This window comes from Sebastes fasciatus, chromosome 5, assembly GCF_043250625.1.
Source record: "Sebastes fasciatus isolate fSebFas1 chromosome 5, fSebFas1.pri, whole genome shotgun sequence".
In the NCBI taxonomy this organism is placed as follows: Eukaryota; Metazoa; Chordata; class Actinopteri; order Perciformes; family Sebastidae; genus Sebastes; species Sebastes fasciatus.
The window spans coordinates 16,940,773-16,964,887 of record NC_133799.1 but is presented as its reverse complement, the minus strand read 5'-3'; the positions used below and the strand labels follow the sequence as shown (position 1 = coordinate 16,964,887).

The window sequence follows — 24,115 nt, the reverse complement described above, 5'->3', positions numbered from 1 at the left end:
ATAGATTTAAAAAAAAAAAAACAGGCAGTATTTCTTTTAGCATTTATTCACACAAAAAGAAATCTTGACATGTTGATATTCATGGGTTGTCCACAAGCCCTCAGAGTCCTCATCCAAAAAGGGCTTCACAGCTGCATTCCTGAGGGAAATAAACAGATTTCTCATTAAAATAAAGCCGGGGAACACAGTAACACAAACGGATGTTTACCGACCACACAGCCTCAGAAAATATGGAACGGTAGGAGTATAATCAAGAGATATCATTTGGCAGAATCTTTTCATCACAGGTAGAGTGGTCAATTTAGTTTTATGGCATCTAGAACAACTTGTGCCAACCATAAAAAAGGTCTGGTTGAAAGACTTGAAATGCTTACCAAGGTCAGCAAGACGGATCCAGCTCTTTCCTGGAAAATGGTCAAAGAAAAAAGAACCTTATTAAAAGTCAGTGACTGGTTGATTGTGATTTAATTCACTGGGTTACTCAGTAACAGATATTGTCCACATTAAAGTTCAGGTCAGACATTTGTTAAAACATCACTGAACCCAGTCAGTCATTTTGCATCTTGTGGGAGGATTTGAATTCTCACCTCAGTCGAGCACATCCTTGTTGTTCAAACTGGACTCCATCATATCATTGTGTGACATCTTGTCCTCACGACTGTCATAATCCCACTTAGATCTGCAAGGAGATAAGTTTCATGTTATTTATGTAAATAAATAACTACAGTTCTTTTCTTACAAACTATTCAGATCAGATTAATTGACTTGATGTCCTCAACTAGATCAGAGACCTGATTCAAACACATCACATCTGAATGATATTAGCTGCACAACGCCAATCTGTGACATGATGCTTACCAATACACGGCTGTGAGGATTCTCCAACAGCGAGGGTTTACATGTCTGGATGGGACAAGAAGAGATTTGCCATTATTGTTTGTATACAACACCTGAGACCTAAATTTCAAGTGCAGTTGATACATCAGCTAGGAGCGAAAGACAATAGGATAATCGTCATGGTTAATCTGTTGAACTATGCTATCATCATTGTATCAAGCATCATTAAAGACTATTGTGGTACTACATCCTTTCAACTCACCTTCAGTTGGCCTTTTGTGCTGACAGTCTTGTTCCTGTAAATGGAGAATATATTAAAAGCTACTCCAGAAATTGAGTGACCTCACTGGACATTGAGGCCGAAACATCAGATAGGAGCGAAAGACGATAGGTAATCTTCATGGTTAATCTGTTGAACTATGCTATCATCATTGTATCAAGCATCATGGGCTGTTTCACAGCAGCCAATTTGACACCCTTGTAAGGTGAACACCGGTGTAATTAATAACATTATAGTTCACTTTACTAGGTGTAATATGCATTTTAAATTAATTTGAGAGAATCCAATTTTGAGTTTTTTGTTTACATGAGGTTGTCATGAGTTACCATGGTTACGCACCTCCCAACCAGGCTCGCAGGAAGTGACGATGTAAATTACTGCTAAATGCGTACAAGATGATAAATTGTATATTGACACAGTTCACATATTGGTTATGTAGTGCATAAATGAGATTTACGGTGCCATAATTACACCTGTATTTATGCTACTGTGACATGTCAAATTGGCTGCTGTGAAAAGGGCCAAAAGGATCCTTGTACTTCAGCCTATCAACTCACCATGTGCCTTCTGTACTGCCAGCCATTGTTCCTGAAAATGGAGAATATAATATATTTTAAAAAATCAATTTAGAAATCAAGTGGCCTCACTGGTCATAGAGGCCGAAACATCAGCTAGGAGCGAAAGACAATAGGATAATCGTCATGGTTTTTCTGTTGAACTATGCTATCATCATTGTATCAGACCAGTTGTAATTAAAAATGTTTTTGAAGCACACAATTGACTCACCTGTAACTGATCCAAGAACATTTAAACTGGATCCAAGAATAGGGGACCACCTGCAAGTGAAACACCAGACATTAGTAAAAGCCCAAATTATACAAATATGCAGGCATGTCTTAATCTGCACTGCATCAGTAACAAGTTGTCTTTCACTCTTATTCAGAGAGATTCCCAATGTTTTGTAAACAATTCATCATTACAGTTTGTTTTAGCAGAATGTTAATTGTAAATTATATGTGGAGCATTACCTGCTCTGGATGCCATTGAAGGTCAATTCAACCGATGTAAGCACACCTGCAGGAACACAAAATAAAATGATTAGTTGAAACAATAATATTAAAAACTTGCAGGCGTCATGTTGTCTGTGCCTCAGATAATTCAACTGGTGGGTTGAAAGTATCGTCATCCATCTTGTCGAGAGTAGCAAATAAATGTCATCACAGTAGCACAGGGAGAACGTGCAGGATAAAGGCAGACTGATGCTTCTCTGGGTGACCAGTTGCATTTTCTACTTGTTTCAAGGGCCAAAAGCAAAAATGCAGCTGGTTGAAAATGACCCACTTTGTGCTGTAGTGCAGCCATTTCATGACAGCTTTGGCTCTGTCCATCAGAAAGTCAAAGCTTTGAAAAATAATAAATTGATGAATGATGTAAAACATCCATCATGTATTGCAAATCCATTTAAGGCTGATAAAATCTAAAGTCAAATTACATCAGGGGTACACCTCAGAGAAGCATAAATCCATCTTAACTGCCATTTTATGTCAAACTGATCCTCACCTCCTTTTCGGCCATCAGTTGCTTCATGTCTCCCAACTTTCTTGAGACCTGTGGATACACCTTTTTAGTACCATGCTGGTCATATTGAGAATATAGTGAACTTAACTAAAAGTCTCAGTTTAAAATTTCTCAGAAATCACATCTGTCCACTACTCTTAAAGCATCACTGACTTCAAGTTAGGATAAGCAGAATTTTTTTTTAAAATAAAGTAACTTACCAGCACAGTATTCGATGTCGATCAATGCTTTGAAACATCATTTTCAACCTGAAAGAAAAATGAAGCATGTTAGTTACACAGCTCTTGTAGTTCTTTTCTCTTTTAGTGAAATGGCACATAAATAATCCTGCCATTACTTAAATCTTAAGTGATGCAGTTTCAGAAATCACTTCTGTCCACAACTGTTCCTTTTTGTCTTTAGATAGTTCTCTTTTAATACAAATTAGTGCTTTTAGTTTTGTATTTTATCTCTATTTGTGTCTGCAACTTTGTGTTCTTGCTGCTGACCGTCTTGGCCAGGTCTCCCTTGGAAAAGAGGTTCTTAACCTCAATGGGACTAACCTGGTTAAATAAAATAAATACAAATCAAACTCTTATAATGAAACCTTCTGCTTCCTTACCATCTTAAGTTGATGTCTTTAAATACACCTTCTCTGCAGTATAGTTGTATATGAATCGCATTAAATCCTGTCTAATATTATGCACAAGCACCAGCTAATAGCACATGAGTTGTGCTGCTAACACCTTAAAGCCAGACTTTAAGCAGTCTTCCCAAGCAGTCAGAAATGTTGGCATTCTACATATTTATTCAGATGTCCCTACCAACATATATCTCATCATATAGCCATGGGTCTAACCTGGTTAAATAAAATAAATACAAATTAAACTCTTATAATGAAACCATTTCTGCTTCCTTACCATCTAAAGTTGAGGTCCATCTTCATTTTGCAGAGATCCTGCAGAAAACCCTGCAACCAAAGAATGGGAAATTGCATTTAAAGCTTTAAATACACCGTCGCTGCAGTATAGTTTTATATGAAACGCATTAAATCCTGTCTAATATGACGCACAAGCTAATAGCACATGAGTTGTGCTGCTAATACCTTAAGGCCAGACTTTAAGCAGTTTTCCCAAGCAGTCAGAAATGTTGGCATTCTACACATATATTCAGATGTCCCTACCAACATAAATCTCATCATATAGCCATGGGAATGCTGCAGCTAGGTGACTCTTCTTAGGTGAATTGCGTCAGATTAGCTCGTTTGCTAATTTCAACACGTGGTTGAGGCCTGCTGCACCAGTTCACATTACTCATCTTTTAAAACATTTAACTGATAATAAACAGCACAATTCAGTAGAATGAATATAGAGAGTGCATTGATCCACCTGCTTTCACAGTTTAATGTCGATAGTTTGACTAAATCAATGTATAATTAGTAGATGTGAGTATGAGCGTCATATTTACCCAGTGAGCAGAGGAGGAGTGAGGCCGGTCAGAGGGTGCGGACCGCTTTTATAGGGGAATGTCGCAATGGCTGATGGGAAAAATAGCTCAACGGTCTAGCGCGTCATGGGGAGGGGCTAGAAGGGAACAAGCAAACTGGGGATTTATTTATTATTATTTATTTATTATATTATTATTCTTTTTTATTATTATCTATTTATGTATTTATTTTTATCGTGTTTTTTTTTTTATTTCACGTTGGTTTTGTTTCATTTCTGTTGTCCTTTGTTTTATGTTTGTCACAGCTCTTTGTTTATGTTTTCGTTATGCTTCTTTTGCATGTAAATGTTTTTAATGTTTTCTGCTGTTACTATGTATACTGTCATTTTGAAATAAATAAAAAAAGCAAACTGGGGGAACTATCGAGAGTGTTAAGGTTGGGCATTGATCTTGAATAGTTAAGGTTAAGTAAGGTTGGTAGTGGCTAGAAGGGAACAAGCACAACTGGGGGAACCAGAATAAATGAGAGCAAGTATGTATGTAGTAATGTAGGTTATTCTGGTCCTGCAAATTTACATGAGAATTGTGGAAAGATGTCAATAATTTTATACTTGTTAACATTTTCTCAGATTTTGCACTGTACTATAGAAATATTATATTTGGTTGCTATGATTACAGTGACAAACACAGTAATGCATTTTTTCTTATTAATTTAATTTTAATTCTCGCGAAGTTCGACATTCACAAGTGTAAATTTACCCCCAAAAAAGCCTAATTTCTTTGTATTTATGAAAGAAATGGATCTATATCTGTCAACAATTTCTTCCTCACAAAACAAAAAAGCACTGAAAACAATGAATGTATGCAATGTCTTTAAAGCTTTTAAGTGAAATTATTGTCAGACTCTCGCGTGTTCTTATTTTTATTATTTATTTATTTATTTATTTATTGTGTTTTTTTTAATTTTATGTTGATTTTGTTTCATTTCTGTTCTTTTATGTTTGTCACAGCTCTTTGTTTATGTTTTCGCTATGCTTCTTTTGTATGTAAATGTTTAAATGTTTTCTGCTGTTACTATGTATACTGTCATTTTGAAATAAAAAATATTTAAAAAAGCAAACTGGGGGAACTATCGCGAGATTGTTAAGGTAAGGCATTGATCTCGAATAGTTGAGGTTGGGCATTGATCTCGAATAGTTGAGGTTGGGCATTGATCTCGAATAGTTGAGGTTGGGCATTGATCTCGAATAGTTGAGGTTGGGCATTGATCTCGAATAGTTGAGGTTGGGCATTGATCTCGAATAGTTAAGGTTAGGAATTGATCTCGAATAGTTAAGGTTGGGCATTGATCTCGAATAGTTGAGGTTGGGCATTGATCTTGAATAGTTGAGGTTGGGCATTGATCTCGAATAGTTGAGGTTGGGCATTGATCTTGAATAGTTGAGGTTGGGCATTGATCTCGAATAGTTGAGGTTGGGCATTGAGCTTGAATAGTTGAGGTTGGGCATTGATCTTGAATAGTTACGGTTGGGCATTGATCTTGAATAGTTGAGGTTGGGCATTGATCTCGAATAGTTAACGTCAAGAATAAGATCACTCGTCGGGCTGCAAGTCTCGCGAGACTTTCTGCAGCTCTCAGATCAGATTTCGCAGTTTGCGGGTTACCTTCTCGACACGACCGGCTAGCGCCCCTGCTTGCCGTTCGTGTCATTAAAAAAAACCTAATAACATTATTAAAATATATATTTTTTAATTATATTAAGCCTGAAATTGTATTATTGAACTTGAAAACAGTATAACTAAAATGAATATTAACTCAAGGCCCACTTACTCACTGTTTCTGGGGCTTTCCTATGTTTATACTTCCTTCTATTTAAATGGTTCATATTTTGTTACACTTTAGCTCTTCTTTTACTGTGTTAGCTGATGCATCTTGTTTTTTGCACTATCCCCTTTGCTGCTGTACACTGCAAATTTCCCCACTGCGGGACTAATAAAGGAATATCTTATCTTATCTTATATTATCTTAAACCCATCTAACCATCTCCCTCAGTGCATGTAGTGCATGTAAACTCCATCTGCTATGGCAAGTGGTTTTATAAGTGGGGTCTGGGGATCCCTGAATGGGTTTCAAGGGGGTCCCCGGCAAAAAGGGGAATAACTGAATTTCACCATAATTCCATCCATAACACAATGACGAATGTATGACTATTTTGGTCATGGGTTTCTTAAACTTTCTGTAATAAAACCTAGTACAAAATCTTGTCAAATGGGGGTCCGTGGTCTAATTCGTGTCAGTTTAGGGGTCCTTGACATGAACAAGTTTGGAAACCACTGTTAAGGAAGCCTGTAATATGTGGTTGAAAGCTCCAGGAAAGAAAAAAAACTACTATGTGTACCGAGAGTTAAGCTTTTTATTTTTAGTGTTTTATTTTCAGTGTAATTTAAATAACCTGAAACTAAACTTTAATTACATGATGCATTGGGAAATTGTATAAAATGTAGTAAATGTTTTATTAAAATGTAATCCCTATTTGTTAACTCAACATTATGCTGAATCTAAAGGAACACATCAGATTTTCTGAGGATATGTTATCCTGATGTTACTGAGCTTACTCACAAAGGTTGGATTTCCAAACAGGCAAAGTTAATCAGACCCCAATGGGCCCCCAAAGCCCCGGGTTCACTGTGTGTCAATTCTTTTTTTTTTTGTAATTTAATTAACTACACATTTGTTAGGGGATTAATGCACAATATCAAGTAAGGCTGGTCCTGTAATCTTCTTTTGACCGGTGTCAAAATCTAGTTTTAGGAAGATTACTTGCGTTTTTATTGTGCTTAAATGGTGCATGTTCACAAATAAAGTTCTATTTAATCAAATTAATGTAAACTAATCGGCACCAGTTGTTTATGTTGTTTTCCAGCATATAGTAGTGTGTTTTTCCAGGATATATATAGTAAAGCAGTCATCTTTCCTCTCTGAACCTGTCACAATGTTTCGAGCAGTGAGATTTGATGCTCATCTGAAATAACCATGACAAAATCTCGCAGGAATAAACTCATGGAGATTTAATATTATGCATCAATAAACAGGAAAATCTGATACAATCAATGGTTATGATCAAAATGAAATAAAAAATACATTTTGATTGCTCTCTATCAGGCGATACTGAGTGATACTGAAATGTATGGCAAGGCCTCGATTCAATATAATTTACAAAGACATAACATGGAGGAAAAAAAACTAAACAAACAAATTTTAGCTTGGACGCTGAATTTCATTTGGCTTGTATGCTTTAGAGGAGGATTAAATTCAACAGCTGCAACTACAGGCATCAAGATTTTTACCAAGTTGTTCACTTGATCTGCATACAGCACCAGGAATATGTTTGTCTTTATAGATCCCTTCACCTAAGAAGGACTTTTAATATTAATTTAAATCAATTAGATTCATACAGGACAAATATCTACAGCAGACAATAATCAAATCTTGAAAGGGACTCTGTTGTGAGCTCGCTACAGTATTGAGAGATATTCTTGTGCGTTTTCAGGTGAAAATTGTTCTTTTATTTCATCCAAATATCATTTAGATCCAACCTACATAGCTGTAAATAAGAGAATGAATGATGGATTTAAGAAAGCAGCGGTGTACAGTAGGATAAATATTGCCCTCCATCTGGTTCACTCGAAAAAACATAGGACAAAAAGAAAATGATACATGGAAACTGAAACCGGTTGAACAGTCTGGACACTATGAAACAGCAGCAGTGTTTCAAAAGTCTACTCTGGTTCCTCGTTTTCGCTCTCCTCGCCCTCTGACAACACGTGAACCATCGAGGTGATCCACTCTGACATCTGTGGGTTCGGAGAGGAAACTGGGACAAAAAGGGAGACTCGGTCCTTGCCTCCTCGTCATCAACCAGCGATCCAGAAAGACAAAAATATGTAAACAATCATTTGTTCATGAATGCCTTCAGGTAAGATGGATTTTCAGAGGATTGTTTGTTCTCTGTCCAGATGAAAGTCCCTTTAGCCTTTTATCTGAACCTCTTTTTTGGCATAGCGGACACCCAAATTTGTCCTTTGACAGACAGTGATTTCTCTATATTGCATATATTCCACAAATCTATCACAACTCCTCCAATCAGTGAGTTCAGATGCTATGGCTTATGTAGGGCTTTGCTTCCGGATAACACTTGAGACACAGGACAGTGTGAAAGAGGCGGCGAAGTCAACTTGAAATGGGAACGCCAAAAAAGGAAAATGGAATGATTCCTAAAGCCATCAAGTTCATATCCTCAAATATTTTACACTATTGCCAGAAAGAAAAAAATAAACAAAAAGAGCATTGAAAATAAAAAAGAATATATATTTATATATCCATCATATGTATATCTATATATAAACAACAGGTACAACTAGTTGCAGGCAAAGAGGAGGATTTCTCCCCCCCTCGCCCCTTTAAGATTCATCCCGTCCACCGTTATAAGGCTGTCAGACTCTCGGAGGGGGCAGCAGCTTTCTTTCCTCAGTCACCAGATTCCCTGAGATGTAGAGCGCCGTTTTGTTTGTCAAGATTTGAACACCATCAACCACACACCCTTTGCCCCCTCCCGAAAAAAAACCATATTTGTGTCGGGGTCTGGCTCGTCCTGTGGAGCTGATGAAGAGTGCGGACGTGAAGCTGTCGGGACAGAGTTGAGAGACGCGCCGATCCTCCCGTCTCCGCTCTGCGCTGCCGAGTCTCGTGTTGGCGGGTGGTGGGTTATTGGTGGCGGTGGAAGTGACTTTGCCCAAATAAGAGAGAGGAGCTTTACTAGTTCTCATGTTACATCTTAAGATGCTTTTCCATTTGATTTCATTCATTTTCCATATTGTTGTTTTACAGTCAAATGCAAAGCTGTGTACATATTCGATCATCAGTCATTCCAAGGCTTGGAAAAGAAGTGGTTTTTGCAAAAGAGTTCTTATGAAGACTCTGTTGTGTGTGCATTTCATTATGCATATTATGTATGGTGTGTGTATCAGAGTGTGCGTAGTCTCCTCATTGCCTCTGAGAGACTAATCTCTTTAATAGAGGCTCGTCGTAGACCCAGCACTCCCCGTCCTCGTGGAATAGCTGCAGAGAAACACAAGCAATGACAAGTTTTACACTCAAATATTTGAATTTGATCCGAAAATAAAACTGAACAAAATGATTTGACATTTCTAACAGTGATCTTTGTCTACTAGGGCTGTCCTCGACCAAAGAAATTCTGAGTCGTCTAACACTTGATTAGCTGATTTAATTGACAGATCTGTAAAACTGAGTTTCTCCACAAACAATCACACAAAAGCACCACTTTAAATCTTGTGTTCACTAGAGATGAGCTCATACGTTTCTTGGAAACTTGGAAATTTCAAGTACAGAGTGAGTTGCCTTCAACTTCCTGTTATTATGAATGTAAGGGCGCTTTCACAAGCCGTAGTTTGTTTCTCTCTGAATCAGAGTGAAATTGATACTTTTTGTTTGTTTTCTATTTAGCCTTAAATGAATGTTCTACTACCAAACAGTGTTCATGTTCTACTATCACACAATGTTCCTGTTCTCTCTGGTAGATGTAGAACAGACAGTCTCACCCTGGTCTCCCACTGCTGCTCGTTCTCCTTCCTCTCTCTGGCTTCAGCTCTCTGTTTCTCCTCCAGCCGGTGTTTGGCTTCTGTTGCCGAGTCGATGTCTTTCAGCTTCAGGTTCAACGTCACATCTCTCCACAATCTGGTGAATTGAAGGGGTGAAAAAAACAGTTTGCTTCTGAGTGAAGGACTTTTTTTTGTTTCTGGATCCTTGGTAGGTTCGTTCCATGATAGAAAAGACTGCTGTGAAAACCAATTTAATTTCTCACCTTCGGGACTCGTAGTCGAGCTGGTCTTCCAGCTTTCTCACTTTCTTCTTAATGATGCCTATCCTCCTAGTGTCTATGAATGCTGTGTTCTCCTAGAAATACACACAAAACACATTCATTCATGTATTAATGTATTAATTTATTGCTTAACTCTTTCCTTTAGTAGTTATTCCCCAGTGTCATGAATAGGCTCGTTCGAGATGAACTGCGCCTCGCCAAGATCAGGTGGCAGCAGCATGGGGGCGGTGACTCAAAGCTGCGGACAAGTCAGACAGTTTCCAGCCGTTTCCAGCAGCATTCAAAGAATTTACAGGAAGTCACAGGAAAAGTGACATCCTGTTAGATCTGACCAAAGTCTGCCCTTGCGACTTACAAATGATGACTACTTTGCCCTAAGTTATTATTGTCTAATTTAATGCAAACTCCACCCCCAATCGAAAAAATAATAAAAGAGAAATGAAAAAAAAAAAAAGACAGATAAAGAAAAGACTCACTCCAGATGACCACTTGGCATACATCACTCCGTTCCATTCTCCCTCAATGGAGCAGAAAGACTTCTTATCATTAGGTGGACTGAAAAAAAAACAGAAAACAATTTAATGGTATATGTCGTTAAAAATGTCTTTGAACTGTGATTGGAGTGAAATGTTTTCCTCTTACAAAATCTCAGCAGTGATCCTGTGCTTCTTTCCTCCGTAGAAGGGTTTGGTGTGGAACACGATGTTAGCGCTGTAGCCCGACTTTGAGCAGGAGATGTTGCACTCGCCACCCAGCTCCACCCACGGCACGGTCAGAATCGACCTGGACACACGGGATCAGGTCAGTGACGCACATATTAATGATCAGAGAGAATATAGGAATACATCAACACAACGCACCTGCCGTATCCGTTCGGGAAGGTGAGGATGTAATGTTCATCGTGCTCCAAACACGACACACAACCTGAAACAAAACCGGAAAATAATTATTACAACTACATGAAATTGTGACAGTAAAGTGTGTGTATTGTGGAGTGTATGAAGCAGTGCTCTTTAAGTACCTTGGCCAATATTGTGGACACCTATGGACATGCCTAAGAACTTAGACTTGGTCCAGATGTGAGCGTTGAACTGGATCTTCTTATTTAAACATTCTGCGTAGAATGCAGAAACTACAGAGAGAAGAGAGGAAATACTCATGAGGTTGTAGAAAAGTGGCAACGTCTCAGTGATTTGAAGAGTAAAAATCAGTCAAACAATTTAATTTACACTTTCAAGATTAAGATTTCCTAATTCAACATGTGATCAACAGCCTATATATTTTGCTTCATACATTTTTTTGGCCTGTAAAAGGTAATGACGAAGGATCTAAAAGAGTCATTCCCAAAGACTGGGTCGGGACCCACAGGTGGGTCGCTGGAGATTTTATTAGGGTCGCCAAATAAATTTGGAGAATTTCTTCTATCGTCAGTAGTAGTAGTTTATTTAACATTTATATCTGCAGTACACCTTTGAGCTACATGAGCGAGCCTGAATGTTCATATTGTTCTGATAATTGTAGCCTTCTTATAACATTGAATCTAATATGAAAGGCTAGCGTACATTTGTTTTGGGTTTATATAGTAAACATATTTTCATTTTTTATTATTTCATTTTCAGTCATTGTTCTTAATTTTTGTTTTCCATTAATGTCTGCAGTGGTTGTTTGCCTATGTCTGTTTTATTGTTAGTTTCTCTGCCTGTATTAGATGGTTGTACTATGTGTTTTTATTTCTAACCAGGGACAATGTCTGCAAATTAGTTAAGGCTAAAAGTCTTACATACATTGCATCGGTTGCACTTTATTTAACAATGCCTTCATGTATTGTCCCTGTCAAATAAATGAATAAAAATAGAACTAAAGAAGTTTGGACACTCACTGGGTGGGTGGTGAGAGACCTGCTCTGCCACAAAACACACACTGTTGGTTGAAGACCACGGTACCGGACCTTCTGATACCGTTTCCTGGAGGGCGGAGGAGAGGAGAGGAGAGTCAGAATAGATAAGTTCTTCCATGGTACAAATATATAAAATATGAAAAACTGAATCAATCATTGTAGTGACTATGGAAACATGTGGTGTGTGTAGAAATGTGCATAAAAGGAAATCGGTTCTCACAAAAAAAAGCAAAGTTTGTTCAATTTAATGTTTGCAAAGGTGACTATACTTATAATTCCAAGTTTATTTGTATAAACAGAGTCTCAATGAGCTTAACAGGTCAAATTAGCCAAAGTGACAGTTTGTTTTGTTTTTGCATATGAAGTGGTACCTTTTTCCCTTTTTCGCATATTGATATACAATAAATCCAGCATGAACTAAATATGAACTTTAGTAAGGATGTGTAAAAGTGGTGTTATTGTAAAACATAAAATGCTTTACCATAGCTGAATTTATTCACATAGTCCTGAGTAATCAAGAACCAACGTGGGCTGCAGAGGTACAGTATGTGGTCTCACCGTGTTTGGGGAAGGCTCCTCTGTTTCGCTGGCCAGATCCCAGTGGCAGTAGAAGACTTCTCCCAGGATCGGGTTGTAAGGTTTCTTGGCCACTGAACCTTTCCTACCCGCATGGAAAGCTGACAGGTACCACTTCACCACGTGAACCATGCGGTCCCGGGCCTCCGCCTGCTCAGCGATACTAGTGGAAGTCACACAAATTAGAGTTAAACTACTTCATATTTGACCATTTCTGAATTTATTCTGTGTGACACAATGGGTTGCGCCAATGACAGGGAGGACCCTTACCTTACAAATACGTCGGGATGTGCAAAGAAGTCTGCGTACATTTCTAACAAAGATCTCCTCTCTAAGATGAAGGTAGGCAGGACCACCTGTGAAATAAAGGAGAAGAACTGTTGCTGCGTGGGTTGTTCAACAGAAAACAGCTTGCACAGATGATGTTAGTGAGCAAAAAGATAAAGGAGCACTGCAGTGAGAGGAATGCAGAGTGAACAAAATAGAGCACGGAGGGAGCCAGGATCCTAACTGGTCAGGTGTCTTTACCTTTGTGAGGTCCATGCCCAAACGAACTTGAGAGAGAAGATGCATGATGACGCTCTTGTGCTCCTCCACGGACTCGCCCTCGCCTTCGTCATCGCGGTCGTCGTGGCTGTCAAACGGGTCTGAAGACGAGAGCAGAGGACAAGTCTCACATGGCTGTAATAACATTACGTTCCATGTGTTTTCTTTTATTATAATTATATTTTTAATTGACACTTAACACCAAACACACTTCTATGAAATGAGTTACAAATACTGTATGTATACATCATCCACCTTTGTGTAAAGTGCCACATTTTAAGATTTGTTATAGATACAGAGAAACTAGGGAGTGATCTCTTCTTTACCATACAATCATAGATTTGTAAAAATAAAATCTGGCCTGTGGGGTGTTACAAAGTTAACCAGTTTTCCCTGCATGACACAAATATGCTGTTATCTTCTCCATTTTGTAAATATCCACTGTAATGTCATTCCATGCATTTAAAGTTGGGCTCTCCAGCGATAACCAGCTCCTCGTAAGAGCCTTTTTTACCAGCTACCAGCAATATATTTAATAAAAATGTCTCTTTTCAGCCAATCTTGAGATACGAGTCCAAAAAATATGGTCTTACTCTCCAGGGGTACATGACAGCTGAAAATATCTTCATTCAATATAGCAATTTCTCCAGCAAACTGGGGATTTACCATTGTAGTGGGATTTCTGAGAGGGGGTGATATAAAATCCCTTATCGGGCTTTTCCAACTTCTCTCCCTCAAGTTTGTGAGCTGGTAGACTTCCATTGATACAGCCATATTATTGCCCACTCTTCCTCAGATATGATCATCTCTCCTCCCTTCTCCCATTTTGTTTTAATATACAAAGTTTTTGTTTTTTTTAAGATTTACCAGCCCTTTATACATACATGAAATGATTCTACTACCAGTATTTGACTTATATGTTTTTCTGAGCAATTCTATCAAACCCGTCCTTGGTTCTGTTACATTTTTTCACCTTTTTATTTACATAATGCCGCATCTGAAGGTATCGATTGAAGTCTTGGTTTTCTCATAAGAATTTCTCTTGAAGCATTTCAAAGCTGAACAGTGTCCCTTCTTTCTTTCATTATGTTGCATTGAGCAGCTACTCCTTTAGCTGCCCAGTCCTTAAATCTAATATCTAATTTATTAAGAGTAAAGCTTGTGGTTCCCTGTCTTTTCATGTGTAAAATAACACTTTTTACCATTTGACAAAACCAAATGTTATTAATGCCTTAAGCTACTGGGATGGAACTAAAGCAGGGGATTAATAACTGTAAAACCATCTCCTACTTCAGCAGAGGAGGGCTCCAGCTTAGTGTTTAATGCATAAAGAGGCACAAAAACAGTTTGGGTGTGCATTTTGTGTGCTTTCTCTTTTTACCTGCATCTGTGGTGCCGTTGGACATGGACGAGTTGAGGGACTCGGTGGTGTCCGGTCGTTTCAATGCTGCTGCTTCATTACTGAGAGGCGAGGCAGCCTGAGGCCCTGAGGGACTGAGGAGGCGATAGAGGGAGCGGAAAGGAGACAGGAAGCAGAAGAGATAAAGAGTTAAAAAGTTAGTAGGATTTCACAGGCAAACTTCTCTGACTTTTTATTTGCACTAAGCAGCATTTTCCCACCTGAGCCGCTAAACGCTATAATTACAGTGTTGCTTTCCAGCTATGAAACAATAGATTCGCCGTATGCAGCGTTGGCTGCAGGGAGGCGGGGTGATATGACTATACTCACTCTATGCAGTGTTTGGGGGAAGTGCTGCTCTGGTAGAACTCGTCAGCGTCGTAGAACTCATCCTCGCTGGAGGAATAGGAGAAGTCTGGCACTGAGTGCGAGGGGAGGGGGATGTGAGCCGGGGAGGCGACGCCGCTGCTGGGGCCTGACGGGCCACTCCCTGACAGAGGGAAGAAGAAAAAACATTGTGTGTCATGTCGGCGCTCACCTTTTCATTTAATGGATCTAATACATACGGCTTCTTTATTCATACAGTGTACAGGTCAAATCAACATTCTGTTGTTAAGCTAAAGCACTCATTTCTGAGCGCGGTCCAGCTGGCTGTGTGCGGGAACATAAGGCGGTCTTTAACGTAGTGACGGCTTCCTCTGCAGAGCATATCGACAGTACTCTCGAGCACGCAGACTCCTTAGTGCACAGCGCAGCATTTTAATACTGCTGCCTCAGCACAGAAGACATGATCCTCTGCTTTCCTGGGCTTTTCTATTTGGCTTTTTAATTTACTATGTTTGTTGACACAGCACTCCGGGTTGGAGACAGTACAGTAATAATTCATGTTATCATTACTTTTGCTCTTGTGGTTCTTATTACATTAGCTTCATGTTGCTTAAATTGAAAATTAAAGGATCTAACAAAACATTTCTATGCAACTTGTACTACTAGTAGGAAGATTTTCAAAATCCTACAAAAAGTCAAGACAAAATAAAATGTGAAGTTTGAAGTTAATCTTTGAACTTTGAACCTTCGTTTTTTAACCCAACATGAATGAAAAGTCTTTGAAGTGCTGAGAAAAATTTATATTTGAACATTTTCAATTCCATTAAAACTCCATCTGCTAATAAAGATCATGTGATATGATTGAAAGCACCAACACAGCAAAAAAATGCACCTTCAGTTGGGATTGTTTTGTTTTAGACAAAATGTGTTTTTTATGTTGTAACTATATTAAATATGTCATGGGGACCAAACCACCAAACCAGGAGACTAACTGCTGCGTCCTCATATTTACTTTGTCTTGTAATCATTAGAGGAATGTGTGATTCACATTAATTACCACAACAAAAGGATCTTTCTTTGTGGTGCTATAGCTCTTAATGCTGCGATATGAGTGAAGTGAACTTTCACCTGTGCTGTTGGGAGTTGGGGTCTGCAGACTGCCCATCACCGTGACGACGGGACCAACGGGTAACGTGGAGGGGCGTTGGTCTGATTTACACACCTGAGAAGCGTCTTTAGCAGAAAGAGAAAGTAGATGATTTAGCAGTGAAGCGTCTTTAGTAGAAAGAGAAAGTAGATGATTTAGCAGTGAAGCCTCAAGATGAAGCCAAATCACATTAAAAACAGCAGCCTGAAATCGGGGAGGAGGCTGAGAAAATGATCTGAGGCGCTGCAGACAGAAGCTTCAGCTGTGAGGGGGATTACACAGTCTATTAAGAGACCCAAATTAGAAACGACCTACTTTGCATGGTTCATTTTCACAGCAGTCTTAGTCAGTCTTTTGACCAAAATAGCCTAAAATTTTAGTCAGATCTTAGTCATGCCATACCATTAAATTTAGTCAATTATTTACCAACTAAAATGACTTAAAACAAAATTACACTGAAGGACAGGACTCTGCTTCAAAACAGAACAACATTAATAAATTCATTTTCAGAGAGAATTATGTCTGAAAAATGAAATATAATCACATTAACACATGTGATAATAACTATAATGGATATCGTGTGACTGGACTCTGCAATCAGGAACTAAACTTTTATCGATTTATCTACAAATTGCACTGAAAGAACACTTTGTGCATTTCTCAAAACCCTGAATGATTTTGGACTTCAATCATTTCCTTTGTCCTCCCTGCAATAGAAAAACCCAGCATTTCTCCCGTTATTGACTGATCTTTGGGCTCTGGTTTAAAAAGGAAGTAGAACATTTAAAGACCTGTACATAAAACGTTTGCTTCCTTCTCCCAGGGAGCTTTTTTTGGAGCTTTTTATGCCTTTATTGGATAGTGACCGAGACAGTATTGAAAGGGGGAGAGAGAGAGAGAGAGAGAGAGAGAGAGAGAGAGAGAGAGAGAGAGAGAGAGGATGACATGCAGCACATGGGCCGCGGGTCGGATTCAAACCCTGGGTCGCTGCGGTAAGGACTCAGCCTTGGTACATGGTCATCCCACAGTCTTCAATACCACAGTGAAACATTAGAATTTAAAATGTGACAGAATATTGACTCATTATATTCTTTGATAAAATTGCCAAAAAAAAGCATTTGTCAGCATTCAATTCAGACAATTCTGTGACAACATCAGTACAGAGTAGAAGATCCATCAGCTGAAGGAGATTAAGATGTGGGGGAACAACAGGGGGAGCTGTTGTCAACCTCTCTGGATTTAGTTGGGTCTATGAGTCTTTATAAGGAGGCGTTGACACATCAAGCACATGAACACACATGTGTCTAGATGTGTATAAGAAATGGTGAGAATGCAGATGTGTAGTACCTGTGGGTAGTGTTGTCTGTGTTGGCATCGTGGTGTTGACTACAGGTTCGTCCAGAGGGGGTTGGTAGATCCCATCGACTGGGTTTATGGTGCTCTGGAGGATACAAACAAAAAAAAACAACACCGCATCAGACACTTACTGCAACAATAGCACACCCACGCCACTGCCCGCTTAATAATGTAAAATGTCAGACAATAAACCTTGAGATTAAAATTCAATACTGCATATGATTTTGTCAACTAATTTATTAGATGATTTAATCGACAGATCTGTAAAACTGAGTTTCTCCACAAAGAATCACACAAAAGCACCACTTTAAATCTTGTGTTTACCAGAGATGTGCTCAAAGGTTTCTTGGGAAAAAGTCGTTCAGTATTAAAAAAACAAACAAAAAAAAACGCCTAATCGACTAAAGAAATCTTAGTCGGCAAAGACCAAACTGACCAATCAGTTGACTAATTGACAAGAGGGGGAAGCCCTACCGGAAAACATCAACCACAAATGTACCTACATGACTAACCACAATGAAACATCATTTCCTTTAACATCCAACCCAGATGTCAATGTAAGCTCTCACCCTCAACATCACAGCTCGTGTATCGGTTATATATCAACTTAATGGTATACCTACGCGACAACAAGAACTGTGAAATAAAATACACACCACCCAGGCTGGGCGGATCAATTTCCTTTCACTTCATTTCCTGGAAAGAGTGTTTCCAGGTTTCATTATCTAAATCGATATGAAACCAACGACGCAGCTTGAAATCCAAACACCAGCAGTAGCTTTGCACAACAATAACCAGCAGCACCTCTGGAACCTGTGAACAACCTTCCCCGTCTAAAAAGGAGTTAATTAACTCCACTGGGCTGCAGACTAAATCTGTAACATGTTTTAACTCTCTAGCTTTTGATTTCCCTGTGGTGAAAACCAGCGGGGACGTTCTTATCTGCAGTGGCCTGCCCTCATCAGTGCCACAGTTAACAGCCATGCATTTGAATAGAGGCACAAACACACACATAACAAGCAGCCTGTTGGCTAGGCGTAATAGGGTCACTGGCACTGATGACCCGACTGACAGGAACATGGATGAAAACATGAGCTACAGCAAAACCATATCGACCCTTATTCCCCAACAAACTCACCCCTCAGGGCTACTGGTGGCATTGAAATTAAATCTAGTCGATGTGATGTGTCATCCTATTACTCAAACCTGACCTGTAATCTGTGATTTCTACAGGGAAGTCATTTTGTGATCAACAGGAAGAGGCAGAGTGAGTCAGGACATGACCTGACGCAAGGCTGTGAGGGTGAAAATACAGCAGCTGGTGTAGGTACCAAAGTTCGACAAAAATACCAGGAAGTAGACACCAGGCCTCCACAATCCCATGATGCAACACTGAGCATGTTACATAGAAGATTATGGGTGTTTCTCAAAGTCAAGGAAAGATCCCTCAAAGGCTGAATTTCAAGGATGCTACGTCATTGAATCCCCCCAAAGGACTGTTCTAATATCCAGGATTCTTTGAATTCTACCGAGGACTGAGTCCTTCGTTCAGAGGATTTCGAAGGATGCATGTGTTCATCCTCCGTGCTCCTAAAACACCCACAATCCTATGCAAACGATGCATTTCCTGTACACCGATTGAAAATACACTAACTTTTCAGTTTCAGTTATTTAACCTCAGCAGTCTGCCAAAATCTGTTTCTGAACTAATTTGAGGCAAGAAATTGGCAATCTAGTTGCTGAATTTTCACGCATATTAGATCTGCAGGGTCTAATTTAAGTTTGTTCTGACTTTTGTCGCTCAGTAACGTTAGCACAAGCACAAAGAGGTCAGCAACAGCAGAGAGAGACAGCAGAGAGAGACAGCAGAGAGAGACAGCAGAGAGAGACAGCAGAGAGAGACAGCAGAGAGAGACAGCAGAGAGAGACAGCAGAGAGAGACAGCAGAGAGAGACAGCAGAGAGAGACAGCAGAGAGAGACAGCGGGGAAACAGCGTGTAGATCCGGCATATTTTCACATCTAACGCAGTGAATCAATTAAGGGATTATTTTTTTCACCAAACCAGAGTTAAAGGTTGTTGGAACAGTGGAAAAACTAATTAAGATGGGTTTGATGAGTTTTATTTCATTTCTGTTGAGTTTGAAATGTGTTTTCCAATCAGTGAGGTAAAATTCCTATGTCTGGTAGCTTTGAGAGAACAGCATAATAATTCTATGCTTAGTACCAGGGCTGTCACAATTAATTGCATCCTTGTCCGTTATTAATCACAAATTAATAAAAAAAAATTATCTGTTCTAAATGTAAGTTCTAAATAAAGTAAAAATATATATATACCAAATCCTTTTCTTCTGCACACCAGCACACTCGCTAGACTGTTCCAATGTGTGCTCTCATAATGTTTGGAAGGAGTCTTGCCTAGTCTCTGTAGGACCAGACTTGGAAGGACCCGTCCTACCAAGGGAGCATTTTTGACTTTGAGAAACACCCACGGACTACAGAGGAAGAAGAGTTGTGGTGTGATGTCATGGTTGTTAATCTGAAGGGAAAATGTTCCACTAAATGCTAGTTTATGAACTTGGAGATGGACTCTCTGACCCTCCTTTTCTATGTTCCTGTGTCTAGATATGTGTCATTAAAAGGCAAGTTATGATTAGAGGTAGAAAATATAGAGAAGCTTGGTCTAACATCTCAGCTCCATTTGTTCACACTTCTCTCTCTCATCTTCAAGCTTCTTGCCTCTATTCCCTCCTTTCTACCTCCCCTCCGTACTGCCCGATGCTCGCCTAGTCCACGTGCCTCCATGAAAGTAAGGCGACGGCTACTAATTATAGCCAATTACAGAAATACTGGTCGGCCATGGTGGGACCAGCCCGTGGCCTTGCAAGCAGGAGCTAAGGCAAAAGCAGGCGGAGGGAAAGAGTTCCAGCTAAAAACGGCTTTTAAGCGCTGTGTCATGATCGATTTTTTTTTTTTTTTAGTGAATGTAATATTAATGCAGCAGGTAGCTCGAGCAGCAGAGCAAACCTAAACCAATCACAGCACATCCATTATTTTGACAGATAAATACTGAACAGGCTTCTGGTGTGCTCGGTTTAAATGATTCCTGCACTTTGCTGCAATTCCCCCGCTGGTGCAGCGCTCGACAGGGTCAATCAAACATGCTGCTGGTGTTTCAAGTATTATAAACAAAACGGTCTACAGTGCATTTATTATTTGCTCCGCATTAGAGGCGTACAGGCAACGTGACAGATGTTTAGATGTTCTAAAGCTGCAAAGATATCTTTAGCACAAAGATTATGGCACATAAGAACATGTGCAGTTGGATGCATAGACGGAGCTTATGTTGTACTATTAATACTACGCAATACTGTACTTAATGACTGTGAGATTAAGTCAGCTATAAGAGCAGTGCAGATCTGTGAGCTTTACGGCCCCCAGTGGGATTCTTGCTTTGAGGTGGAATTTTTCCTCATGTTAATCCATTACCAACAAACTGTCCCCGTTATATTACCAACCATTTTCCAAAGCATACTGAAAGCTTTTAGATTGATTTTTTACCCACTGGATTTTCTTCATTGTAGGGAGGTGTAAGCTCTCAGTACATGTTTCATTTTGCCCTTAAGTCCACACTTTTCTTTCATTTTACAGACCATCTCCCTCCCTCTTTCCTTTCAACCTGACCACTTCCCCAACCTTTGCATTGGTATAAAAATCAACTTGTACAAAAACTTCATGCAGATATGTAATCCATCACAGTTCAGTGAATACATAGTCCACTTTCATTGCATTAGATTGCATCGCAATGCCGTTGTGAGCCAGGACAAAAAATAATTTTATTCATAAGCTGTGCCGTCTGGAAATCAAACCGGCAAGTCAAAAGTCAAAAGGACAATTTATGTTTGGTGGTTGTTTGTTCCACTTACTGTAAAAGTTTATGGTTTGACCGCCCACTCTCAAAATCAGAGGTCAGAGTGTTGTTTTGAATAAAGAAGACTACATTGTTTACTGTGGCATAGGGCTGTCCCCGAAGAGAAAAGAAGTTATTAGTCAACAAAAACTTATATGATTTTGTTGATTAATCGATTCGTTGATTTAATCGTCAGATCTGTAAAAGTGAGTTTCTCCGTAAAGAATCACGCAAAAGCACCACTTTAAATCTTGTATTTACCAGAGATGTGCTCATAAGTTTCTTAGAAATATGTCATTCAGCATGAAAAAAAGCATAAAAACAACTAACTGACTAAAGAAATCTTAGTCGACTAAAACCAAAATAAGGGTGCAGCCCTACTGTGATGGATTATCAATCAAATGTAAGCTTTAATTCTTCACGTTGATATTCACAACTTACTAAAAGGAATGGAAACCAATTGCTCCCTGTAAGATCAGAAATCAATCTAAAAACTTATAGTAAATGCTTTGGAAAATAATCATTAGTAATTTAAAGTACATGTGATTTGTAGTAAAAACATGCAAAACCCCAGTGTGGCTCCTGACATGAAGACAGGGACCTGTAGAGACAGTAAAACGCTCTCTGGATGGCTCTCCAGCTATTAGTGCTCGATGGTTCAATAAGCAGGCAGTGTGTACACGATGGATCAATGGTGAATTAGTTGACTAATTAGTGGGTGAAGTGAAGTGCACCATTCTGCATGCAAACACACATGTATAGTCTATGCACACATACATATTCTGCAACAATGTGCATTTTCTGGATTCAAAGTTTGCACACACAAATACACATTTTGTGTGAAGAAAAAAACACCCAACCATTGCTGAAAGAATTTAAATCTGAGATGAAATAAGGAAATGATTAACCAAATCAAAAGGAGGATGGTGATGAAAGACATGAGGGAAAGAGCTTATCACCAAATTAGAGGGCATGCACTAAAGAGATCTGATTTATCTGATTTTCTACAGTGGAGAGAAAATTAAGCAAGAAAAAAAAAAGTTAGCAGTTTGTTTGATTTTAATTTTCTATCATGGACGGAGAATGTCAAACTTACTATAAGTCCGTTTGCGTGTTGCTGTTCGTTACTTTGGTCCTTAAAATTTTGAGAAGACAATGTTAGACTAGTTGTAGAGTCATTTTATCAAGCATCTGCGGTGTAGAGAGTGGTGAGATCCATCCCTCTCATCGCATGAAGCTTCATAATATTCACCAACTTGCCACATGCAGTAATCCTTTCATCACATGGTCAAATCCTCCATCATCTCTTTCAGTATCAATAACAGGATTGCTCTACCATGCCAATCTGTAATCTAGTTGTTTCCTAGATTTTTATTCATGAGTAAAAGTGTTATTTAAAAAAATCTATCAGTGTCATTTAACAACCACATGAAGCAGAGATGATTGTTCCACTTCCTTCTCAAAGGACTGAATGGAACATGTGATGAAACGAGTACTGGGTTACACCCTCATCAACGACCCGACCCAGATACAGTAGCAACTGTAAGTAGGGAACTATCCCAGAAACATCACGTTAAGGTAACACACATTGCACACCGGTGTGGTCTCACAAAAACAATGATTATGGTGAAGTAGCAAACCAAACTACAGAGAGATGAATCATGCCAATATTGGGCTTACCTTGGCGATTTGCAGCAGTACAATACAGTGCTTGATGGACTCTACCATGCTCTGAAAGAAAAAGACAAAAAAGGAAATTCAATAACTAGGAACTGATTTTTAAACTCAAAGACAGGAAGGAAAATGTTTCTGACTTACACAAGTAGTCTCCTTCAAAATTTCAATTTTCTGTAAAAAGAAAAGAAAACAGGCTGTAAAATCTGACTGTAATTCAAAAAAACAAATACAAAGTTCAAAAGTAGAAATGCTGATTCAACCAGTTTGACAGCAAATAAAGCACAACCGGTAGATAACATCGAGGTAATGACGTAGAACTTACTGACGCAACTTTTTTGTTCTTTGGAAATCTACAAGACAATTTCTCCCACTGAGGAGATCGTTGAAGTCACCATAATAAACAAGTCAAACTGACCAAAACCCAGTGTTAACCTCAGGGAGGAAGTGAATCATGCAGCTGCTGGTAAAAAAAACAAGACACACTGATACCGAACTGCTTCCTCCAACAACAATAAACACCTAAAAGATAACTTATTTCCAACTAAAAAAATAATCTGCTTTTGTGGACTAAGTGGCCTTGAAAAGAACCAGAAAAAAAGAAATGTAACTGAAATTTTGACCCTAATCCAACTATGATCTGTAATAGGGCTGCAACTAATGATTCATTTCATTGTTGATTAATCTCTTGATTATTTTCGTGATTAATCAATTAGCTGTTTGGTCTATTAAATGTCAGAAAATGGTGAAAAATGGCGATCAGTGTTTCCCAAAGCCCAAAATGACGTTCTCAGGTGTCTTGTTGTGTTTACAACTCAAAGATATTCAGTTTACTGTCATAGAGGAGTAAAGAAACCAGAAAAATATTCACAATTAAGAAGCTGAAATCACAGAATTTGGACTCTTTTTTTCTTTAAAAAAAAGAAATGACTCAAACCGATTAATCGATTATCAAAATAGTTGGCGATTAATTTAATATTTGACAACTAATCGATTAATTGTTGCAGCTCTAATCTTTAATAATAATATATTGGTTCTCAAAATGGTCCCTGAATACTTTTTTAATACACAAGCATGGCCTCTTGTTCATCAGCTTCAATCGATACCCTTGATGTGTCATATTTAGCTGCAGAGCTAACTGTTTAAGTCCTTTAGAGCTGCGACGATTAGTCGATTAACGATCGACAGACAAGCTTTTGAAATGTGAGGATTTTATATCATTGTAAGTAGAATAGATATACTGTATATATATATATATATATATA

General features: G+C 38.8%; 1 protein-coding gene, 1 long non-coding RNA gene and 9 other non-coding genes across 18 annotated transcripts in view; all 11 read right to left on the bottom strand.

Moving 5' to 3' along the window:
• Positions 1-30: 30 nt before the first annotated feature.
• On the bottom strand, positions 31-3,708 carry LOC141767771 (uncharacterized). The gene is made up of 11 exons (XR_012593934.1): positions 3,595-3,708; positions 2,896-2,943; positions 2,678-2,725; positions 2,146-2,191; positions 1,904-1,953; positions 1,675-1,705; positions 1,100-1,133; positions 859-903; positions 588-679; positions 375-404; positions 31-139 (listed from the first exon to the last, which is right to left on the bottom strand). It is a non-coding gene; the product is annotated as an uncharacterized LOC141767771 (long non-coding RNA).
• LOC141768642 (small nucleolar RNA SNORD47) lies at positions 218-290 on the bottom strand. The gene has a single exon (XR_012594138.1). It is a non-coding gene; the product is annotated as a small nucleolar RNA SNORD47 (small nucleolar RNA).
• On the bottom strand, positions 478-543 carry LOC141768650 (small nucleolar RNA SNORD78). Its single transcript, XR_012594146.1, has one exon. It is a non-coding gene; the product is annotated as a small nucleolar RNA SNORD78 (small nucleolar RNA).
• LOC141768645 (small nucleolar RNA snR60/Z15/Z230/Z193/J17) lies at positions 975-1,056 on the bottom strand. The gene has a single exon (XR_012594141.1). It is a non-coding gene; the product is annotated as a small nucleolar RNA snR60/Z15/Z230/Z193/J17 (small nucleolar RNA).
• LOC141768647 (small nucleolar RNA snR60/Z15/Z230/Z193/J17) lies at positions 1,197-1,277 on the bottom strand. Its single transcript, XR_012594143.1, has one exon. It is a non-coding gene; the product is annotated as a small nucleolar RNA snR60/Z15/Z230/Z193/J17 (small nucleolar RNA).
• Positions 1,777-1,858, bottom strand: LOC141768648 (small nucleolar RNA snR60/Z15/Z230/Z193/J17). The gene has a single exon (XR_012594144.1). It is a non-coding gene; the product is annotated as a small nucleolar RNA snR60/Z15/Z230/Z193/J17 (small nucleolar RNA).
• LOC141768695 (small nucleolar RNA SNORD79) lies at positions 2,022-2,101 on the bottom strand. The gene has a single exon (XR_012594188.1). It is a non-coding gene; the product is annotated as a small nucleolar RNA SNORD79 (small nucleolar RNA).
• Positions 2,788-2,849, bottom strand: LOC141768651 (small nucleolar RNA SNORD75). Its single transcript, XR_012594147.1, has one exon. It is a non-coding gene; the product is annotated as a small nucleolar RNA SNORD75 (small nucleolar RNA).
• LOC141768644 (small nucleolar RNA SNORD74) lies at positions 3,447-3,527 on the bottom strand. Its single transcript, XR_012594140.1, has one exon. It is a non-coding gene; the product is annotated as a small nucleolar RNA SNORD74 (small nucleolar RNA).
• Positions 3,709-3,805: 97 nt separating the features above from the next.
• On the bottom strand, positions 3,806-3,886 carry LOC141768643 (small nucleolar RNA SNORD74). The gene has a single exon (XR_012594139.1). It is a non-coding gene; the product is annotated as a small nucleolar RNA SNORD74 (small nucleolar RNA).
• A 3,288-nt stretch (positions 3,887-7,174) lies between these two features.
• The window catches only part of osbpl9 (oxysterol binding protein-like 9), a 41,972-nt gene continuing 25,031 nt past the window's right edge, over positions 7,175-24,115 (bottom strand). For 6 of the 8 annotated variants that reach the window (XM_074635373.1, XM_074635375.1, XM_074635380.1 and 3 more), the window contains 18 exons: positions 22,995-23,024; positions 22,857-22,907; positions 22,273-22,311; positions 17,260-17,353; positions 15,894-15,998; positions 14,769-14,928; positions 14,421-14,533; positions 13,022-13,140; positions 12,764-12,849; positions 12,476-12,656; positions 11,900-11,984; positions 11,042-11,152; positions 10,881-10,944; positions 10,663-10,803; positions 10,497-10,575; positions 10,003-10,094; positions 9,740-9,875; positions 7,175-9,239 (listed from right to left, as the gene is read on the bottom strand). In XM_074635373.1, the coding sequence (XP_074491474.1) occupies positions 9,165-9,239; positions 9,740-9,875; positions 10,003-10,094; positions 10,497-10,575; positions 10,663-10,803; positions 10,881-10,944; positions 11,042-11,152; positions 11,900-11,984; positions 12,476-12,656; positions 12,764-12,849; positions 13,022-13,140; positions 14,421-14,533; positions 14,769-14,928; positions 15,894-15,998; positions 17,260-17,353; positions 22,273-22,311; positions 22,857-22,907; positions 22,995-23,024 (1,761 nt within the window). In that variant the 3' untranslated portion in view covers positions 7,175-9,164. The remainder of the gene's footprint in view (positions 9,240-9,739; positions 9,876-10,002; positions 10,095-10,496; positions 10,576-10,662; positions 10,804-10,880; positions 10,945-11,041; positions 11,153-11,899; positions 11,985-12,475; positions 12,657-12,763; positions 12,850-13,021; positions 13,141-14,420; positions 14,534-14,768; positions 14,929-15,893; positions 15,999-17,259; positions 17,354-22,272; positions 22,312-22,856; positions 22,908-22,994; positions 23,025-24,115) is intronic. The other 2 variants (XM_074635374.1, XM_074635379.1) reach the window with 1 other exon arrangement.